Source organism: Protopterus annectens, chromosome 3.part0, assembly GCF_019279795.1.
Source record: "Protopterus annectens isolate FY-2018-M chromosome 3.part0, PAN1.0, whole genome shotgun sequence".
In the NCBI taxonomy this organism is placed as follows: domain Eukaryota; kingdom Metazoa; phylum Chordata; order Ceratodontiformes; family Protopteridae; genus Protopterus; species Protopterus annectens.
Window position 1 is genome coordinate 260792745 of NC_056731.1, and position 23263 is coordinate 260816007.

The window sequence follows — 23263 nt, forward strand, 5'->3', positions numbered from 1 at the left end:
AGAGAAAACTTTCTTCACAAACTCATAAGCAGATTGCCCTGGAGAAGGGAAGGCCTCAGATCAGAGAAGTCAAGCTTCTGGTCCATAGCCCTCCCTGGTCCAAAAGCAAAAATCACAGAGGTGGAAGACAGAGTTGAGCAGTCCAGTGCTGAGGCTCAGAAGTGCAGAGATGGCTCTGAAAGTCTTGGACTTGACTGAAACATCTCGGACCTGACAGGGAAGGTTTAGCTCTGAGAGGTCTCTGGATCCGATGGGATCAGAGCTCTCAGAGTAGGCTTAGGATCTGAGGATGCAGCATTCCTTGGATCCTTGCCAGACAGATCTGGACAGCTAGGATCCAAAGACTCTGAGACCACTAAAGGAGTCAGAGGAGAGTGTGTAATAGTGGAACAGATCTCCTGACCTAGATGGGTATGCGCCAAGGGGACACCCATCTAACCTTGCACTGAGGATTTTTCTCACCACTTTTTCGTAGAGGGTACCAGATCCACTGAGGGTGACTATTTAGTCTTTGGTAATACAATACATTTAGATGGACTGGCAAAAGCCAGGTCTGAAGAAGATTGTCTTGGATCCAATGAAATCAGATATGACAACTTTTGTTTCTTTGGATCCAAGGGCATCAGATCAGATGATTTTATTTTTTTTTTTTTTTTGGATTCGAGGTTGAAGACAAGGTGGAAGCCTTCGGAGACCCTGTCTTAGATTTTAACTTGGGAGACTTGTGTCCAGATAATAGCCTCTCCAAAGGAAGATGGTAAGAGTCCTTTTAAGATGAATTTATTTCTGTGTTCAACAAGAGCCCTGGATTGAACACATGACATATTGAACAGACCTCCTGTAAATGAAGAGGCTCTAAACAGTGCACATACAAGGTGGGCACATCCGATAATGGAATCCTATGTCCGCATTCTGAACATTTTTTTTAAGCCTGCAGGTCCTTTCTCTGACATATTCAAAAATATTAAAGATTCAACTTTTTTTTTTTTTTTTTTATAGAGACAGGGAAAGGAAGAAAGATAAACTACCAACAGTGGTAGAAAATAATACAAATAATAGTATTCAAGAAATACTTAAAACAGCAATAGAAATATAGGACAGGTGAGGGAAATCTAAATGCTAAAGATTTCAAAGTTTTTTTAAAAAAGAAAATAGAAATTTACACTTAAACAAATGTTCCAGACTGACTACTACATCTTTCACTGAAAGTGGCAAACAAGATCTGAGGTAATTGGGGTTGGTGCATTGTGGGTAAGAGAGAAGCTCAAGAGTTCTTGGTTGCCTTGAGTTTTAGCAATGGCTGAGTTAGATCCGAGGAATTAGATCTGAACCCAACAGTTGAGGACAGAATCAAAATTGACAACATCAGATGTTTTGTTTTGCAAAACAATGATATATATATGTACAATGCACTGGATATATCCTGATATTCAAAAAATCAGATGAAGCATGGCATTTGGTTGTGGACAGTGCTTTTAAGCAACTTTTGCAAAGCGTAATATGCATAGTTGAACATTTATAGTACATTTGGCTATAACTGTGTAAAGATGTACATTTTTAAGGGCACCTTATACCCATGTCACTAACTGTCTTGCAAAATTAATGAGAAGGACAAACAATACATGGAAGATCTGACTGAATGAACTAAAACAAGATGCTCACCCAGAATAGTGGCTTTCTTGTTCACTAACCACTGGATTATCAACATTTGCTAGTGCTTCAGTTAAACATAGTCTGGAATATATTTCCTGGGACTTTCAAACTCCTTTACAGTATTGTACCTGGTTTACCACATTCATCTTTTCACACTGAATGGATGCATACATTATGTGTTTAGTTATTTTGGATTGGTATTTAACAACTGTACAAGGATTTATGGACATAATGCATATAAGAGGGTAGAGAGAGATCGACTTGGAAACTGTATGATGTTTCAGTTGTACTTCGATTCAAGAAACTGGAGGAAAATAGTTTCACAATGGCAAGGACTAAAGAGTCAGTGGTTGGCACTCAGTGTTATTCTAGTAATAAAAGTGGGTGACTGGAACCCATGAGTCCTTTTTTGAGACGATAACAATAGTATCATTTAACTAATAAAGCTATTCTACTTGGACTATTTTATAAATATAGCAGTGAAAGCCCAGTGGTATAAACACATTTATTTCTTTTATTTCAGTTTGAAACTACAGACAAGCACCTTTCACCAGATGGTCAGTACGTTCCCAGAGTGATGTTTGTAGGTAAGTCTTTAATGCCAAATGCTGTCATTTAAAGACGACGAGAATATGCAGTTCTAACATTGCCTAAAGTATTCCTACAAGCAGGTGGACAACTGTGTACAATAAAAACTGCTTTATGAAATGTTAGCTCATTCTCTGAGACCAGTCTGCTTACGTGTAGATTACATGTCATGGTCCTAAAACTTACACTGGTCTTTGTGATGCACATAATAAATCAGTTTTCAGATGTCTTTCACTATTAACATACTAAGTCTCAGCGCATCATGGTTTTTAGTCAAAGTAAACGTTTGTCGGTCATATATACACAGCAGTGCAAGCTGAACGAAATTACATTGCTTTGTTCCCCATGCAGGACATAACAATGTACACATAGTCTGAATGACAGTAAGACTAATGCATACTGTAATTAAAATATTAACACACAATAAATTACCAGAACTGGACAGGAAGGCCTTAGACAATATTATACTAGTAGGTATTGCAAGACTATGACTTCACATTGTGATTGGTTAGAATATTGCACTTCATCAATTGTAGTATAATACATTCTGATGTTCATATTGCACATGCATGGAGTGGTGACTCACTCCTGACTATTGCACATTTAGGAAGTAATAGCATAAAAAATCAGGCTAACTGTACCAGTTATTGAAGCAATTTGCAGAGTGATTACTATAGCTAATACTTCATAACAAGTGGAATATTGATCTAATTATTCACTGTCATGCCTGGCACTCAAGTCCAGCAGCCTTATGGACAGAGAGAAGCTCCAGTCTAGATGTTTTGCAGTGTAAGCTGCGATACCACCTGCCCGAGGAAAGATGGAAGTACATGCCATGAGCAGGGTGAGTGGGATCGTTGATTATCTCCCTATCCCTTCCCACACACCGAGTCTCATGCAGATCATCCATGGATGAGAGCAAGGAACAAATGACTTTTTCCGCTGTCCTCACTACCCTCAGGAAAACTTTGCGGTCAGATGCTTTGCAGTTCCCATGCCAAACTATGATGTTACTTGAGAGGATGCTCTCGATGGTCCCCCTGTAGAAGTCTTTGAGGATGGACTGAGACAGGTTTGGCTTCCTCAGTTCCCATGGGGAGTGCAGACATTATTGTGCTTTCTTCATTGTGTGGCTAATATGAGTCGACCAGGATAGGTCATCTGAGATGTGCACCCTAAGTCTTGGTGCTTTTGACTCTTTCCACTGCCATCCCCTTAATTTCCAGTGGTTGATGTATCTCCTGAGTCCTCCTGACGTCCACTATTAATTCTTTGGTCTTGCTTACATTTAACACCAGACTATTGCAATCGCACCAGCCTATCAGATGCTCCACTTCATCCCTGTAGGCTGTTACCTCATAATTTCTGGCAAGACCTTCAACAGTGGCATCATCCGCAAACTTGATGATTTTGTTGGATTCATGCTTGGCCATGCAGTCGTGAACAGCAGAGGACTCAGGACGCAGCCCTGAGGGACACCCATGGTCAATGTAATACTGATTGAACTGTTCTTTCCCAGACATACTTTTTGGGGTCTGTTGATGAGAAAAGCCAGTATCCAGTTACATAGGGAAATGTTGATGCCCAGCTGGATCAGCTTCGATATCAGATTCTGGGGGATGACAGTGTTAAAGGTGGAACCAAAATTGATGAACAGCATTCTGACATAGCACTTGTTCTCTAGATGTACCAGGGATTCATGAAGTGCTGTTGCATCAGCCATGCAGCGGTTAGATCTATAAGTAAACTGTATTGTATCAAGTGTTGCAGGTAGGCTTGAAGATATATGGTTCTTGATCAACTGCTCAAAACACTTCATTACTGTTGATGTAAGAGCAACTGGCCGGTAATCATTTAGGCTTGATGGTTGGTATTTTTTGGGTAAGGGATTGATTGTCATTTTATTGAAGCAACTGGGCACAATGACTAGCTCCAGGGATGTGTTGAATATATCTGTTAGCACAGTGGACAGTTGGGTAGCACACATGCCTCTCAACTGTACAGATTTTCGCAGAAAGTCCAGATTTTTGCCTTATATCTTTGGTCTGTTTTTCATAAAGTTGTGGATTTCTGGCAAATTAGTGGCAAATAACTAAAGACTGAAGTTGGAAAATAATAGACATTTGAGTTTTAGACTTCATAGCCTTCAGAAAATCCATGCTAATAAAAAACCTGTTCTATCAACTTTCTAAGCTTGTAAGAGCAAGATTTAAAATTGTCCCTATTTGTAACACTTTTTTTCATGGCTTTGTCCAGATTTCTCACTCTAAGAGGTAGAGAAGTACCAGCACAGTCAATTAGAACCCTTCCCATAATATCAGAACCAGCTGCTTTTCTTGGGTTTACTCACCTTAGGTCTTTAGAACATCATATGTTCTTAGACATAGCACCTCCTCACCCTGTTTGACAGGGAGCTTATTTAGCACAGTGTTGCTGTCCATATCAAATCTGCTAAAGTAGGTGCTTAGTTTGTTCAGAAATTCTCTGTTGTCATCACATGGGGAGCATACAGGCCTGTAGTCGGTTATGGCTTGAAAATCTTGCCAGAGACGTCTGGAGTCCCTTTGGTCCCTGAATTTTATGGCCATAGGTCCTCTTAGCCTCCTTTATACCTCTACTTTGATTTGCTCTGGCTCTTAGGGCATCTTTGTCTTTTGATTTAAATGCAGCATTTCTCGCCTTTAGGAGTTCATATACTTCACCAGATAGCCAGGGTTTCTGATTAGCGAGCATGGTGATACATTTGATGACTGTTACCTCATCAACACATTTTGAAATGCAGGCCTTTACAGATTCCGTGTACGCCTCCAGGTCAATATGGTGGTTCTTTACAGCTGCATCTCTAAACATTGACCAGTTTGTACATTTGAAACAGTCCTTTAGTGCCAAGACTACTCCCTCAGGCCATATCCTTAGTTTTTTAGTTGTAGGTTTGCCTCTTTTCAGTAGTGGTGTGTATGCAGGAAGCAGCATGATGACCAGATGGTCTGAGTTGCCCAGATGTAGATAAGGTACTACTTTGTAGGCCAGTTTTACATTTGTGTACACCTTATCCAGAGTATTCTCCCCTCTTGTTGCAAAGTTCACATGTTAATGGTAAAGGGGTAATAAGAATTTCAAGTCAGCTTGATTGAAATCATCTGCAATTATATGGACAAACTCAGGGTTTTATTCTGGAGGTCATTTATTGACAGATACAGAATGTTCAATGCCACATTAATATTAGCACTAGGGGGATATAAACAGCTGTTATGCTCATGTCATTGAATTCTGTAGGCAAACAGAAGGGTCTGCATTTTAGTGACATGAATTCAATGTTCTCTCAGCAGTGAGACACAATTATTTCACAGTTTGTGCACCAGCTGTTTCTGATATGCACACAAACACCCCCTCCACAAGATTTGCCACAGAGAGACTGATTTCTGTCAGCACAAAATAATGACATCCCCACCACATATATTGTACTATCATTTATAGTGGAGTTCAGCCACATTTCAGTAAAAACAAGTAAAAAAAATATTTCTCACCTTAGATTGTGTGGAAAGATCCATATTAAATATTCCATCTTGCTCTCCAATCCAGTGAGCATACATTTGCCAGCAGCATGGAAAGAAGTGCAGGCCTGTGCTGATTTATTTTCAGTCTGACCTTAATTCCTGCTCTAGAGCCTCTCTTTCTTGATCTTTCACATATTTTCCTTTTAATATGCTTCCCATGTCCAGTTGACAGTTGGTTAAACAGGTCTGATAGGTTTCTATAGTTTTTACCATGTTCCAGTAAGATTCCAAGCTGCAGGAGTTCCTGGAGTGTGTTTGAGTTTACAGGCGTCTCTCCTAACAATTCATCAAACATGCAGCACAGAGAGATATGAGATCAGATTTCCAGAAGATTCTTAGCATTGTAGTTAATCATACCTTAATTTCTTGCCCTTAAATCTGTTTTTTTTTCTGTTTCTGACAAAAAAACAAGACAAATAGTGCACTTTTCTGTAGGGATCCAAAGCAGCCACTGCAACACAGGGCACAGCAATTTTTTTGTTTGTTTTAGAGAAGCAAACTCCATTACTGGGAATAAGAACAGAAGGCTATCCACCATTTAAGGGATGATATCAAAGCAACAGGACAAACAAGTTACATGGGGCTATCAAAGAATGTGAAGGTAGTAAAATCTATACAATCTGTGCAGAGGTTACATAAAGAACTCCTCCTTACAGACTGAAAAAAAGCTAAAACAGTGAAGCAGCCTCAGAATAATATCTGAAGGGGGATAATCATTATCATGTACAGTAAGCCCATATTAGACCTGCAAGTGGATAGCCATTTGGGAACAAGACCAGCAAATAGTATGGTTCTCCATAAAAAAAATATCTGTACAAATCCAATCTAAAAGACACTGAGAACTTGGGACTTGGCTATACATTAGAAAATACTATAGCTAGCTAGCACATATGATAAGAGGGTGGAAGAATAAATGATTCATTAAAAATTAAAATACAAGAGCAAAAAGGTCAGTCTGTAAAACTAAGCAGAAATTCTAAAGAAAAAAACATTATGTATGCCAAATGAAGAAGTTTTAAAGATCTTATTAGAATGTACAGAATGTGAAAGGCATAGGAAAATGTAAAATGTGGCAGATTGAAGCAAGCAAACAAATTAAATCAGAAAGAAATGAATTGAGAAGTCAAATAAAGCAGGGGCTCAAGTAAAGGCAAAGAGAATTTATTTATATTATCAAGTGAAATGAAAATATTTTATAAGTATAAAATGATTAAAAATATACAAAACAAAAAAAGTTGGAAAAATAAAAAAAAAAACAGGTGTCTGGAATCCTCATTAGCCTTCTCAATCAGTGTTCATAATTTGAGTAACATAATTTCATCTTTGCTTTACAGATACCATGCCATCACCCACCTACTAACTAAGCAGGACAGAACAGTTATTGGTAAAGGAGTGCTCCTGACAGTACCATAATATTCCTAATAACTGACATCACATCAGTCAGAAATACCCATAAACGTCAAACTGTGCAAAGCCACTATCTGTCACTTCACTGCAGGTGCAGACAAATACCTACATCACTGCCATGCAGTAAATGCAGCAGGCTGCCTACCCATTCCCTTCAAATCACTCCACTTATCACCACTACACACACATGTATATAAGGATAGAAGTGCACTTATCACCACTGCACACACATGTATATAAGGACAGAAGTGCACTTATCACCACTACACACACATGTATATAAGGATAGAAGTGCACTTATCACCACTGCACACACATGTATATAAGGATAGAAGTGTCAGGAGACCAAACTAAGAACATCGAAAACCTGGAAGGTTGAGAAATAAAATGCAGCGTCTGCATCCCCATACCCTCCTGCTAATGATATGTATGTATATGTATATATGTATGTATGTATGTATGTATGTGTGTATATATATATATATATATATATATATATATATATATATATATATATATACACACACATATATATGAGTGTATGTGTATATATAAACTCCTAGATCACACTGCAGTGGGGAAAAGAGCAAAATCCCAATCCCAACTGTACCACAATCCAACACAGTCAATGTCTTTGCTTTTTGACCTTCCTGATTTTCAATGTTCCACGTTTGAGCTTTTGATGTCTGCTCTTGTGAGCATTCATCCTTCTGATAGTGTGTATGTATGTGGTTCCACTTTGAATCATCGAAAGCTCGAAACATCAAAATTCTCGTCAACGAGACCAGAACATCGAGTTTCAAGCCCTTGAAGATTCAAAGGGAACGTAAAAAAAAAAAAAAGAAAAAAACCTCTAAAAACTAATGTCGGGGGGGCTTGCACCCCCATGAGTGGGCTGTGCCCCCCACCCCAACTTTAATATACCAACTCTGAGATCGCACTACAGTGGGGTAAAGGGAAATCTCCACTTTAGCGCTATATGCAGAAGCGGTAAACGGGAGATTTCCCATACACTGTCTGCAGTGCCATCACAGGCAAATTCAAAGACACGGTGTGCAGGGCACCGTGCTGCCCTGCAGAAACACTAGCTTTTTTCCTTTTTTACTTACCTTTTTCTTCCCCTTGACAACATCGATGTTCTAAACACTCACTGATATTGTCTCAACCATATGAATTTCGATGGTTTAGAATTTCGATGTTTTCAAGTGGAACCATGTATGTACACACACACACACACACACACACACACACACACATATATATATATATATATATATATATATATATATATATGGGTCCATATGACTTGGTCGACAGTTCATATGGTCGACTGTTTATTTGGTCGACAGTTCATTTGATCGACAAGCATTTGCCCCCTCCCCCAATGTTGTGCGACCCTGGAGTTGATATATATAGTTAGGGGGTGTGGGGGGCACAGCCCCCTACATTGGGGGGTGTGGGGGGCGAAGCCCCCACCTAAAATGCTTGTCGATCAAATGAACTGTCGACCAAATAAACAGTCGACCATATGAACTGTCGACCAAGTCATATGGACCCATATATATATATATATATATATATATATATATATATATATATATATATATATGTGTGTGTGTGTGTGTGTGTGTGTGTGTGTGTGTGTGTGTGTGTGTGTGTGTGTTTATGAACATACATTTCTGACTTTCACAGTTTACACAAGTTGCATTCCAATCCAAAGATCACCTAGAAACTTAGATTTCATTTTGCTGCAACAATATTTTATTCTGTTGTATCTTACCAGTTTATCTAAATGTCACTTAAAATAAACAGCAAAAAATAAATTGTAACCTTGCATATCTAACAGAAGATGGCAATTTATTTCAAAGTATAGAAGGAGCTGAAAGTCCAAGGCCAAGAACAGGCTTTAAAAAATCAAACATAACTTACCCCTGACAAAGTGATATTTACATTAAACAGGTTGAGTTTAACCAGCCACTGTAATTAAGATGTCTCAGAGATGGAATTTTTAAGAACATTTTCTCTGAACTATTTAAGATAATGTATATAAATCAGAATGAATGCACAGAAAGGTGCATTATATTCCAGAAGGAGCCAGACTTAAATATATTTGCTAAGAGTATCAACATATCTTGAACTGTATACAGGAGCTCTGTCATCTTTCTCACATCATCATTAACTAATCCAATTTTTTTCCATTCAATTTTAATCTGAACCAAAGTCATCACTGTCACATGCAAATTTGTTTTTCCATCTTTATGAGCTTGCTAACATGGCATAGCTGTTCTTGAATTTCAGAAATGAAACAAGACAACTCCTATGGAGAATGGTTGTAGCTAACATAGTAGAGAATGCGTCACTAGAAGTTTCTTACAGTACTATGAAAGCAAAAGAAAATGTGCCAGGCTGAGAAGCTCCTAGAGATGCCAACAAATATATTTTGAAGTAATTTTGTTTGAAACATACAATATTGGTATTTTATAATGGAATGGTTATTAACTTGTAAAATGTGCATGCATCCATCACGCAGTGCATTACAGGGCATTTGTAACTATTTGGAGTAGATTTCATTTCGTGAAATGTTTTTGTCTGATAGCTGTCACAAAAATAATTGCTTTAAGATTTTTTTGTCTTATTTTAATTCTCAGATGGTCGTGATGATATGGTCCTCTGAACATTAGTAAACATCTGTTCTATCAACAGGTCATTCCGTATCTCATATTCAGGCTCATGATGTGCCAAGTTCTAAAGTAGATGTAACAAATGTATATGGATTTTGATTTAGAGCCTATGAAAATGTGCATTTCAAAAGCATGCTGGTTTATGCAGTACTGGTCCTTTGAATGACAATGTTAACTACTTTGGTACATCTGCATACATCACATTATGTTTTGCATTGTAAAATGCCTGCAAAGCTTTTGTGCACATTTTTCTTGCCACAAATTTGTGTGGTTCTTGTCCAGTAGAAGACAATAAGTTATAATTTAATTTGCTTTTATGAAACATTGGCAAGACCTCACTGCACACTGCACACTGCATAGTATACAACTTTGGAAACCTCATCATGGTGTTGATTGAGATAAGATAGAGACATTTTTGAGCAGAGTATCAAAATGGTACATATGGGATAATGGGAGCCATATAAAGGGAGGCTTTCTGAAGTCCTGGGTTTGATTCCCTCTCTTTCTATTTGCTAATTGTGTGACTCTGAGCAATTCTCTTATTCAGAGTGCTGTCTAAGGCAACTAGGAAAATTGGGCTTGGCTCCTCAATGGTGTTCTTGTGCATTTAAAAAAAAAAAATCTACTTTTATGCAGGGGGGGCAAGCCCCCCTCACCCCCAAACCCCCCCTACTTTAGTCTCACTCCGAGATCGCAGTACAGTGAGGAAAAGGGAATATTCCCTTATCCGCATCAAAGTACAATCTCTGCAACAGTCATTCCCCCACAACTCCCTCTAGCTACAGGCATACTTCCACGAAAGTGCTTTTTCTGTTAAAAGCACTTTTGTGGAAGTATGCCCGGCTGTTTGTGCTTCGGTGAAAAGTTCCTTTGGGGATCAGTACCGATCCCATAAATATATATACATATATATATATATATATATATATATATATATATATATATATATATATATATATATATATTATCTCGCCTAAAAGTTCTACATAATCCAAACCTGTCAGTAGCACAATAATATTATAATGCCCTAATATGTCTTGCCAGATCACAATCCCATCCATTTCAAATGGAAGTAGTGAGAAATACTATTCAAGTTTGAAATTCCTCAGTAAAAATCACTGTTTTTTGCAGTGACTTGCGCATATTTGCTTTTTTCAAATGTGTTACACCGTATGTGACTTTTGCAAAAGGATAAAGAAATAAATGAAATCACATAGGTTTTTTAAAAAGTGATATTTTAAAATTGTTGGGTCCTGTCCTCCTTCCTTAGGGCAACCATTGTGTCACATATCCTGTCTTGTAAAGTTCAGCAAATTAATGAAGTTTCTCTCAGTGGTTATCTGGTATGTTACAGTTAGACTGCAAAAAGCTTTAATACATGTATGGTCGCAGGAAAGGGAAAATGCAGCTATATATAATAGCACAAAGCCAGGTAGCTGTGAATTTTGAGCCTGAATAGCTTTATATCCTGAGTAGGTGTGAAGTAACTAAACAGACCTGTACGTACCTTGCTGTATGTGTTTTCATTGATGGAAGATTTACACATGTGATAGGCAAAATGATGCAACAGTGAGAAGTACAAATTCCTAAAGACACTAGCATAAGATTTCATTCAGTCCAAGGACTGAGTGCACCGAGGAAGCTGATTAGGATATAAATGTAACAGAACTGGAGAAGTACCATTTTTTTAATATGTAAAATGCGGGGATCATTCTCTAAGGAGGGTAATGTACGCCAGGGAAGGCAATATTGTGTTTAATGCATTTTTGTCTTTTAACTTCTAATTAGTGTTTCAAAGCATAGTACAAAACTTTTTTTTTCTACTTGCTCTGCAGGCTAACCATTAGGATACACATGGATATAATGATTTGCTTTTTATGTAACCACAGTATTATTTTCTTACAGATCCATCTATGACTGTAAGAGCAGATCTCCCTGGAAAGTATGGAAATCGGCTATATGCTTATGAACCACAAGATACGGATATATGTAAGTAATGCATCTGATATGAAAATATTTTTAGTTGATGACCTGCAAATTTTGAAAAATAAGCTTAACATACAAATCTTTTCAGGCAGTGTTCAATGCATTGAGATATGACAGTATTATAGATTATTTCACATTCTTTGGCAAAAGGCATACTTAACTTGAATTACAGAAACACAAGCCCCTATATGAGACTTTGTATGCCCATTGCCTAATTTACTTAATCAGGGGGTATGTTTATAGCTAAAACATAACCTATTAGCTGTTGCTAAACTATTGTTTTATTATAGTCTTCTGCTTTTTCATTGTTCCCCAAATAATTATCTCCTTGTGATCCTTTCAGTCCTATTTCATTTTTATTCAAGTGGCAACTGTTTCTCCTGGTTTATAAAGCTGTTTTCTGTGCTTAATAAGCTTCTGTCCAGAACTTTTTCAATTACTGTATTTCCTTTCTCTCTCACTTTTATGTTATTTCTTACAATCTTATTGCCTATAGTTCTTAGCCTTCTCTCTTTCTATGGACATCTGATTTCTACATAAAATATAGTTTAGTAATTTAATTTGTCTCAGATACATACTTACGTCACTTCACAGTTTCTCAGTGTTGCAATTGGTTTGTGGCTGAAAAGGGGCCCTAGAGGTCCATTTCACCTGCCTTCACAGATGATAAAGTATATTTATAAGTGAATTTAGTACAACAGTAGATATTTGAATGATCACTGCTGCAGAAAACTTCTGGACAACTTCCACATACCCAAACCAATGGCTGACCTGACTAGAAGGACAGGTTTGGGCAGTGATCCCTTTGGAGCTTTCATGAAAACTGAGAGAGGGAGGCTAAACCCTAAAAGGTCATTGCAGGTTAAAAAAAATACATATATATATATATATATATATATATATATATATATATATATATATATATATATATATATCCTCTATGAAATCCCGAACGCACAGAATTCCGACGCCCAAAATACCGAGATGAAAAGCCTGAAACCCCATATTACCGAAAGACCAGAAGCGCGAAATTCAAAATCCTGATGTTAAGTTGTTAAGTAAGGTGTTGAGTTAGCACTTCTGGTGTTGCGGTTCAGATAAGTATGTGTGTGTAAGTGTGTTTGTGAGGGGCTTTAGTGTGTGTTGTGACTGTGGTGTGTTTGTGTGTGTGTGTGTGTGTGTGTGTGTGTGTGTGTGTGTGTGTGTGTGTGTGTGTGTGTGTGTGTATGTATGTTTGCGTGTGTGTGTGTGTGTGTGTGTGTGTGTGTGTGTGTGAGGGACTGTAATGTGTGGGTGTGAGTTTGCCTTGTGTATATGTTTGTGCGATCTCGAAGTTAGAATAATAAAGTAGGGGGGTTGTGGGGGGCACAGCCCCCCACATGGGGGTGCAGGGGGGTGAAGCCCCCCCTTTTTTATCTTTAGTGTAGGGTGGTTTGTTTGGTTATGGAGGAAGGGTGTGTGTATGTTTGTGTGCTGTATGTATGTACTAGTTTTACAATTTTGAATTTCGCGCTTTCAACGTTTCAGTAATGTGAGGTTTTGGGCTTTTCATCTCGTTATTTTGGGTGTCGGGATTCTGTGCATTCAGGATTTCGTAGGGGACCTATATATATATATATATATATATATATATATATATATATATATATATATATATATACACATATATATATATATATATATATATATATATATATATATATATATATATATATCCCACATCCTGGAAAAAAACACACAAAAAATAAGGGTCATGGATGGAAGGATGGAGCAGCTACTGAAGCAGTGATCAACTGTTATGGCCTTCACACTGATCACTGCTGCAGTAGCCTAAGCTATATAGGTAGATTACCATAGCTTAGAATACCTGGGAGGTGGAAGAGGAAGGGTGTAGAAGCCCATATAGAGTGATCCTAAGAAAGCCTATTATAGACCTAGAAAAGGAATCTAGTTTCTAGTGCTTTGTAAAAATATGCGCAAAGGAACAAGTTGCTGCTTCTAGAATAGTTATGGAGTCTAACCCTTTCCATAAATCCATAGATGAAACCAAAGTCCTTGTAGAATGAGCCTCGATCCTACCTGGAAGTGTTTTGTTGTAGTGGGAATATCAAAAGATAATAGCCAGATACAACCTTTTGGAAATAGCCCATTTTAGCACAGATTGTCTCTTCTTACCTTTCACAAGAACAGAAATACTTATGGGAAGTACTTTAATTTTTTTTTTTTCTATTAAGATAGTACCTGAGGTGTCCATGGACATCCAAGGTGTATGAATGATCCTTTTTCTTCCTGTCTTTCTTGGGCGCAGGAAAAACGTATGGAAATGGACAGATTGGCTTAAAGTAAACTTGGATACCACTGCAGGCAACAAAGAAACATTAGTTCTCAAAGTATCCTTGTCTCTGTGGAAGATAAGGTTGAGCCACCATAAGAGCTTGCAAAATAGATACTCTTTTTGCAGAGGTCAGAACATTCAGCAAAACAGTTTTCCATGTTAAGAATTTCAAGTCTGCCAGATGAGCTGGTTCAAATGGAGCAAGTGTTAGCTTCTCAAACATAAAATTAAAAATCCCAAAGAGGAACCACCAATTTTCTGGGAAGTTTCATATATGACACCACTTCCAGAAATGTTTTCATGTAAGATTGCATTGAAAGAGGGGAATCCATTGGAAGAGTTGCTGAAATGGCCAACAAATGAACATTGATAGAGGAGTAAGACAGACCATAGGATAGTAATTCACAGAGATACTGTAACATTACTGGTTGTTTTGTTGGCACCAACTAGAAAACCTTTTCCTTTTGGTAATATATAATTTTCTAGAAGCAGGCTTTCCTGCCTCTATTATTATCTTCCATACAGCCTCAGAAAACAATGTGCCTATAAAGTATTATGTGCCTATCATCCAGACAATCACTTGTAGTTGTTTGGGTTTGGGATGTATTAATTGATCTTGTGTAAGTAAATCTACTCTGTGAGGAAGTGTGTAGTAATTGCCACTGGCCATTTCCAAAAGAAGGGAGGACCACTGTTGCCTGAGCCAGAAGAGAGTAACCACAATGATCTTTTAGGAGTCATTCTGAATCTTTAGAAGCGCTCTGTATATTGGTGGAAATGGTAGAAAAGCATACAGAAACATTCCTTTCCAAGAAAAAGGCAAGGCATGTGTCTTCCAGGCCTTCTTGTGTAGAGACGTGGAACTGAATTTTGCCAGTTGATTGTTTAGACAAGAGACAAAAAGGTCTACCTGAGGAATTCTCTACAGATGTATGAAATCTTGGAAGATCCCCCTGATCCAGTTTCCATTTGTGAGGGTCTGTCTTGGTGTTGCTGAGCTTGTCTGCCACACAGATTTGTTCTGATGAAAAATAAGATACCTGTAGAGTGAGTCTGTGCTGTAAAGCTATATCCCATGCTAACATGGTTAGTCTGCAAAGGGGTAAGATCAGGTTCCTTCTTGCTTGTTTATGTACTACTTCACTGTGGCATTATCTGTAACTACTCGCAGAGGTCATGGGGAGCACAGCTGATTTAAAGAGTTGAGTCTTTATAAGAGCAAGCATCACTTTTATGTTTATGTGCTTTTGTCTGTCTTCCTAGTCCCAAAGACTGTGCACTTTCCCCCCTTGATGCTGCTCCTCAAGCACAGTCCAAAGTCTGTAGTGACTGACTGCTTTGGAGCAGGATGGTGAGAATGCAAGATATGGGTTCAGACATTTTTGATGTCTGAACCAACTGTTTTCCTTTTTCACAAATCCCAGAACTGGAATTTCAAAAGACAATAGGTGTTGATGCTGGGACCAAATTGACTTCAGATACTATTTTATCTTTCTTTTGTGGAGTATGGTAAGCGGTATCATGAGAATCACTGTACGCCATGAGGTCCAGAATCCTAAGATATTTCCTAGCTGAGACAGAAGTCGGAATGGAAAAGCTCTGGAATAGATTTAAATGTAGGTCTTATTTCCTGTACAAGAAACACTGTTTGTACTTAGGTGTCTAGCAGATACCCCAGAAACACAATCCTGTGTGAAGAAGTCAAAAAAGACTGAATGTTCTTTTGCAATCCCAGCCTTAGTAGATCACGTAACAGGTAAAAGAATACTGACACTTTGAAAAATATTCCCAAATATAATTAAGTCATGTAAATATGGATATAGATATCCTGTAGCCTGCAATCAGCTATGACAGGAGCAAGGCATTTTGTGCACACTCTTGCAGCTGTGGATAGCCCAAAGGGTAAGGCAGAGAACTGATAATGTGATATGGGCACAGAAAACCTTCAGAAATGCCTGAAATCATGATGAATATGAATGTGATGATATGTGTATTTTAAATGTAAGGTTTCTACAATAACTGAGATGAGGAAAAAGGGGTAACAGGTTGTGATGTAAAAACATTTTGAAGTCGGGCACTATCAGATCAGGAAAGAAAAATAAAAAAAAAATGGTATACGCAAGTTCTCTTTCTTTATCACTAAATACATTCTTGATTAAAATCCTGCCCCCATCTGGGAAGGAGAAACAGCTTATTTTATACTCTGACAGCATATGATGTAGGACAGGAGGGAAGAGAAAGGTTTGGTTTAAAGAATGAGGAGGAATTTTGTCCCACTGCCATTGGTATCGTAAATGAATCACATTCAGAACCCATTTGTCTGAAACAGTCTGATGACAAAGAGAGAAACTGAGTTTCAGTCTTTGTGGAAGGGGTAAGAGAGTGCCAGGGTGAGAGGGAGGACAAGGTCCCTTAAATATTAATTCTGCCTTGTTAGATTGTTCTTTGTTCTCTGGAGTTCCTACTTTCTTTTTGGATCCTCCCTGGCATTGCTTTTTATACACTGGCTTGCAAATTGGATGAGTGAGGAAAAAAATCCATTGAAGAATTGTCAGTCGCCCTGCTAGACAGGGGTCCAGGGAAGTAAATAGTGTGGGAAGAAATAGCTAGGGAATTGTTATGGCTAGGCTTGTATAGGCCCTAGGGCTGATAACCTAGTACCAACCGATGAACCTATGAACCTAAGGAGGGCTGAAAATCTGGGACAGACTCTGAATCAGATTACCTCTGTCATCACACTGTTTGATAACCTCTGCAGCAGGGGGACCAAAAATTAAATCTCAATGCAGTGGAAAATTTAAAATCTTATTTTTAACATCTTCTGAGAGGTTCTTAAAAGGCAGCCAGGTAAACCTCAGAACAGTACCAGTGTATTAAAATTTCCTGAATTAGATCAGCTAAGCATTGGTGAATGGCTGGCAGAATTCAGCCATGAGCTAAAAACAATTGATTAAATGTAGAGATCTTACAGAATCTGGTTCAGTGGAAGAGACATCACAGTAATATGCAGCAATGAGTGCATAATGGATGCTGGAGAGGTGTTTGTGTATATCACTACAAATAACGCAGACTATTGAACTGATAAATGAAAACCACATCACAGCTGCTGGAGGCTTTAAAGGATGTACTATACAATATTTCACTTAAAATGCTAGACTGCACTAGCCCATCATGTCCTATCAGTGAATGTGATCATTCATCAATGCAATGAGTAAAGCCAAATAATTAAAACTATTTAGATGTTGTAGTTTCTTTTGTTCAGCAAGCCACATTATTATGTAAACATCAGAAATACTGTGTAGGACCGATGCTGATTCAGATAAAAAGTAATGGCCAAAGTAAATGTAGTCCAGCTTTGTTTGATGCAAACTGTAGCCACAGTAAAATAATCATACTTGCTTTACAAACACTACTTTAGTCCTCCAAAGCCAATTATGACCACATGACAGCAGTTGGACATTTTCATTTACAGATAGTTCCTGTACCCAGTGATTATAGCTATTTTCTTATGTGTGCACATCTCATATGTCTGACTGTAATACAATAAAGTAAAATAATGGCCACAGAATGTATTTCAGGTTCTGTTTTATGAAAGTACACAGTTGTTCCATAGCCCTTATGGCCCATATCTGATTGCCTGCCAGGAATAGTTTGTGCGCATCTCAGATTACAGACTATAATAATAATATATAAATGAATAAATAATGGTGACAGTGTATTTCAAACTCCATTTTACATAAACACAGTTATTCTGCAGCCCCTATATGTGGTTGTCTGCTTATAATTATTTATATACATCTCAGATGTCCCAATAAAATGCAGAAGGAAAATAAACCAACAGCAGTGAAGGAACGTTGAGATACAACAAATGTTAAAATATACCAGCAAATAACAGCAACCACCATGTTATTCAGGCCCGGTAAATTATCAGCCTGCATGGTGGCAATCCAGTTAATTTCAGCCACTTCAGTCTTATTATTCAAATCACCCCCCCCCCCCCGTATACTACTTTCAACAATCTGTATGACCATAAAAGTAAAAGAGTTGTTAAAGAAGTGGCAGTCACTGAATATAGATCCAAGTTTTAACTATATCAAGCTGCTTTTAGACTTCTTTTTACCTTGTGAGAATGTGAGAATGAGTTGGCCAACAAGATGGAGACCTTACAGAAAAAATTGCGATAGGTTTAGTGGGACTCAATATATGACAGAGATTGATAATGTTATCATCAGTTTAGCAGCATATGATGATCAAATGCAGATACAAAAAAAGAGAAAGCTTGAAAGTAATTTTAAAGACTTTACCAACAGGCATATTTTTGTATGGCCTCATAGGGAACAGACCCTTCTAAAAGATGTAGTCTGTTCCTTTTCCAATTCCAATGCTCCATCTACTGTCAAGCAGCATTCATCACCTTTAACTGTGGAAATCTCTGATTCCACAGTTATAAATACATCTTTTATTTTATAAGAGGTTTGTGGACGATGTTTTATGTTTTTATTTTATGGAAAGGAACTGAAGATTCATTAAGGTGTTTTGTTACGTATATGGAACAGCATAATAGCTGCTTCAGGTTTTCGTGCAAATGCTCAGATTTTTGTGTAGGTTTCCTGGATGTGAAGCTGAGTTTGCATGATGGCTTTTTAGAAAGTTCTTTGCATAGGAAAGACTGTAGAAGAAATGGACTGTTACATCGTACTAGCATGCATCCCACTCATGTTTTAGGAATGTAACCACCAAAGGCCAGTTTTTGCATCTGTCTAGGACACACACTGATGATAATGAATATATTCAGGCCAGTGATATGCTATGTGAAGATTTTTTGGAAAGAGGCTACAAGGGTTCTGAGGTAGTGGATGCAATGAATAGAGCTATTGGTCATCGTTCAACTACAGACAAACCCTACTGTAAGATGACTATTGATAGAGGTTTGATGCTTAGTAAAAGGTCTAAGCATATGAACCTGTGTAGGATACCTTTAATTTATAGTAGTAACATCCATAGAGTCTGTGACATTATTAATAAAAATTGACCCATTTTATTATCTGATGATAGGCTAAAATGGACTCTAAGTGCCCAACCACGGTTTACCTTTAGAATGAACTATTCACTCAAAAGACAGTTATTATGCATCTAATACTAATAAAGTGACTAGATCCAACAGGATGGGTACATTTCCTTGTAGGAACTGCAAGGCTTGTTCACTTATGTCATGTACTAACATTTTTAAGTATCCTGTTTCTGGACGTAGTTTTACTTTTAATGTTTATGCTGACTGCAAAACATTCAGTGTTGTATATTTAGCTAGCTGCAAGTCCTGCAGTTCATATTATATAGGTAAAACTAATAGAATGTTAAAAGAAAGAGCTCTGCAGCATATGGGTGATATTAGAAAAGGGAACCTGTTGAATGCCTTGGCCAAGCATATAGCTGTTAATAAAGATCACTCTTTTACTTTTATGTCCATACAGATTGTTGAAAGTGGTATATGGGGGGGGGGGGGGGTGATTTGAATAATAAGACTGAAGTGGCTGAAATGAACTGGATTGCCACCATGCAGCCTGATAAATTACCAGGCTTGAATAACACTTTATCTTTAAAACCAGCCCTCATTAATTGGACTGTTTTTATTGGATGTGTTTTGTCTTTTGAATGTATTTAAAGATTTTGTTTCTTCTTTTTATATGGATCTGATGAAGCACTATATGTGTGAAAGTGCTGAATTATATGCTTTTAGTCGTGGTGGTCACTGTTATTTGCTAATTTATGTCCCAATAAAATGAAATAAAATAAAATAACATTCACAAACTGTATTTCAAACTCCATTAAAAAAAACTTCCAGTGGTTCACCAGCCTTCACTGTCCATATTTGATTATCTGCCAGGAATAGCGTGTGCATATCATAGGTGTCTGACTTTAATAAAATTAAAAAAATAAAATAAAATAATGAGATTGTTGAAGTTTTCGTGCTGACATTTTTTTCCTGCACCTTCCCAATGCTGAGCTTATTAATTTCTTGACATCTACGCTCTTCAGCTCTGTATTTCCGTGGTTTATTTGAAAATAAAATAATGGCTATGCAATGTGTTTCAACCTCAGTTGTACACAAACCCACAGTTGCTTACCTGCCATCATAGCCTTATCTGGTTGCCTGCCAGGAATAATTTAGTAAAAGTTTTACCTTACTCTACCACAATTGCCTCTCTTATGCACTGCAACTTTCCCTTCACCATTATTCAGAATTTTACTGGCCTTCTACTTTTTTTGGATAATATCCCATGGTTTGTGGGATGGCAAAGGATTAAAAAGCTTATGGAATGATTAAGTGCACAGACCTTCCCCATAGGATGCCACAAACTGATGTAGCTTCGAAAAGGGGTTCCACAGTCTGCTTTATTTATGTGTTTAGATGTTTAAGTAAAGAAACATGGTTTCAAATGAGTAACTGGCCCAAAGCTCCCAGCAGTCAAATATATATATATATATATATATATATATATATATATATATATATATATATATATATATATATATACATTAGAATAAATAATGATGAAATGTGATTCAGAACTAGTCAATCCCCCACCCCATTTATTTATTTATTTGTTGACATATTCAAGTAGCCAGAGCTGAAGCCAACTATTTTGAAACTCTCTAGATCCATTTAATCAGAATGGGTGTGCCTCAACAGTCAGTGTTTAAAAAAGACACTTGTCTTTTTTCAGAGTCTGTTGAACTTTACAAAAGTGTTATAGTATTTTATTAGCTACACAATAGAATAGATGGCCATATTCCTGCAGATGTAGAGGGTTGTCATAGAAACAATCTGCCTCATAATTTTGCAAAAGATATAACAATGATGATTATCCAGCAGTTAGCTAGAGAAATTTGCTAAGAGCAGCAGGAAGTCCCTACTCTCCTTTTTCTTTCACCTTCCCTTCACTATTCCTATAATATGTATGTCCAGCAGGTCACGTTGCATTCTTGTTCACAGTGTAAGAACGGATACCTGTACTTTAGGGACTTTCAAATTTATAATTTAATTGACCCTGTTTTAATTTTAATATACAATGTTCCACCCTTCCATGGAACCAATGACCTCTAATTATACTATTCCAAACAATCCATATGAAGCTGTTCACACTACTGATGTGACCGTGCTTCACCTCTACAAACCTGTCAAGTTTTAGATAACTTATACCATTAATTTGCAGCTGCACAACAATCTAGCACAAGAAAGAATGGAGGTGATAAGCTTAGTGTAAGCCAATGCTGCATTTTATTTCATATGACTCAGAACTATTTTGGTACAATTCAAACAATCTACTAGACAGCTTAAACTGGTATAATCATGTGCTTTGCAGCTGTAATGATAGCAAGAAAGATTCATATGTAATATGCAAATGCATTCTTGCTTGGTTTTTAATTACTTTATGAACATATTCCTATTTAGCTCATTTAGAACTATGTTATTTCTTATTTAGCTATGCATTATTTTGGATGAAAATTTTCAATACAGTTAAAGTTGTTTATGTTGAGCAACTTCATTAGTTTATAGCCATAACTGTAGAGTCTGTATTTTAATCTCCTTCTGCATGAATTATTTCTTACTTTGTTCCAGAATCAGTGATGTCAGTATGGCTGCTATGACACACTGAGAGTAGTATGACTGTAATCTTACACACATAGCTGGCCTTAGGCATAGGCCAACTAGGCAGCCGCCTAGGGCGCCGCTCTAGCAGGAACACTTTTCCAGTATTTATTTGCTGTAAGTAGACCAGGATGGGGGCACTGAGTGATGTGGTGGGGGGCACCGTGGAACCCTTTTGCCTAGGGCACCAGTTGACCTAAGGCCACCGAAATATTTACTGCGGTTGTAGTGTGTAAGTTGCACACTACAACCACAGTAAATATTTCGGTATAATTCATTTGTTATCCTAGAATCTATTAATAGCTGAGATAGCTTTGTACCAGAAACACATGGTGTCATTGCACCTTTTAGAATCATTTGGTATTAGAGAAGTGTTATTCTAGAAGTTCTAAGACCCATTACATAATCATTCTTGAATCAGTAATGTCATTACAGATTCTTTTTGCAAATTGTTTGTTATAATTACATCCTTGATATAGAAGCCTTAAATACTTTCAAAGTACCCTTATTCTAACATTTCTCACAATCGCTATTGCTCTTGTTATAAAATTATAGTGATTGCAAATAACATTCTCTAGCTGTATTTGTATGTTTAACTATTGTGTATTTATTAAACAGGTCACATAGTTCAACTAAAATGGCTGATAAAATGGTTGTATGTGTTTAATATTAAGATCATTCACTTTAAAATGTTAACATAGAATAATGTGTGACTTTCTAAATGTCAGCTTGTCTCATGTTTTCTGTATACAACATGCAGTATCTCCTAACTATAATAAACTACCACCTTTTCCTACAGTTCATTAACCATTACTCTATTTGTTTGTTTTCAGTGGAAGAAAATATGATCAAAGCCTTAAAACTGTTGAAGACTGAATTATAAGGAAGCTATGCAGAACTGTTTGACCTCTAAGAGGTTTTGCAATTCCCTTGTAATATGTTGATTTCAGTTCATGGGCACAAAAACATTTGCTGTTTATCATATGAATACCATTTCTGCTGTTTTAGCATTGGTACAAATACAGAAACAAATAACCTTGTATGAAATATGCACTGCAATGAACTGTACTTTCTGGACAGTTTGTGAACTGGGTGTGTTGTGTCCCTTGAACTTATTGTATTCTGAGTGCTTCCACCTTGAATGCCATGACTATCTAATAAAAGTTTGTCTGAGGGTGTTTTCAGAAAGGTGTTATTTTTGTGTTACAAAACAAACAAACTATATGTAATAGATAAAAAAATATATATGTGACAATGTATGACATCAGCATACACATCATTGCATTTATACACCTCAGCATACACACCTCAAACCTATGTATGTCATTCTACTAGAAAATCAGTATTTCTCTCAGAATGCTTGTTATACTGATTTTACAGTGCCTTGTTCATAAGAATTTATAAC

The 23263-nt window shown here is 37.2% G+C and overlaps 1 protein-coding gene across 1 annotated transcript in view; it reads left to right on the forward strand.

Moving 5' to 3' along the window:
* Positions 1–23042, forward strand: part of AGR2 (anterior gradient 2, protein disulphide isomerase family member) — a 39280-nt gene extending 16238 nt beyond the window's left edge. Inside the window, exons 6-8 of the mRNA XM_044064739.1 lie at positions 2177–2240; positions 11792–11875; positions 22692–23042. Coding sequence (XP_043920674.1) covers positions 2177–2240; positions 11792–11875; positions 22692–22741 — 198 coding nt within the window. The 3' untranslated portion in view covers positions 22742–23042. The remainder of the gene's footprint in view (positions 1–2176; positions 2241–11791; positions 11876–22691) is intronic.
* The last annotated feature ends 221 nt before the right edge of the window (positions 23043–23263 follow it).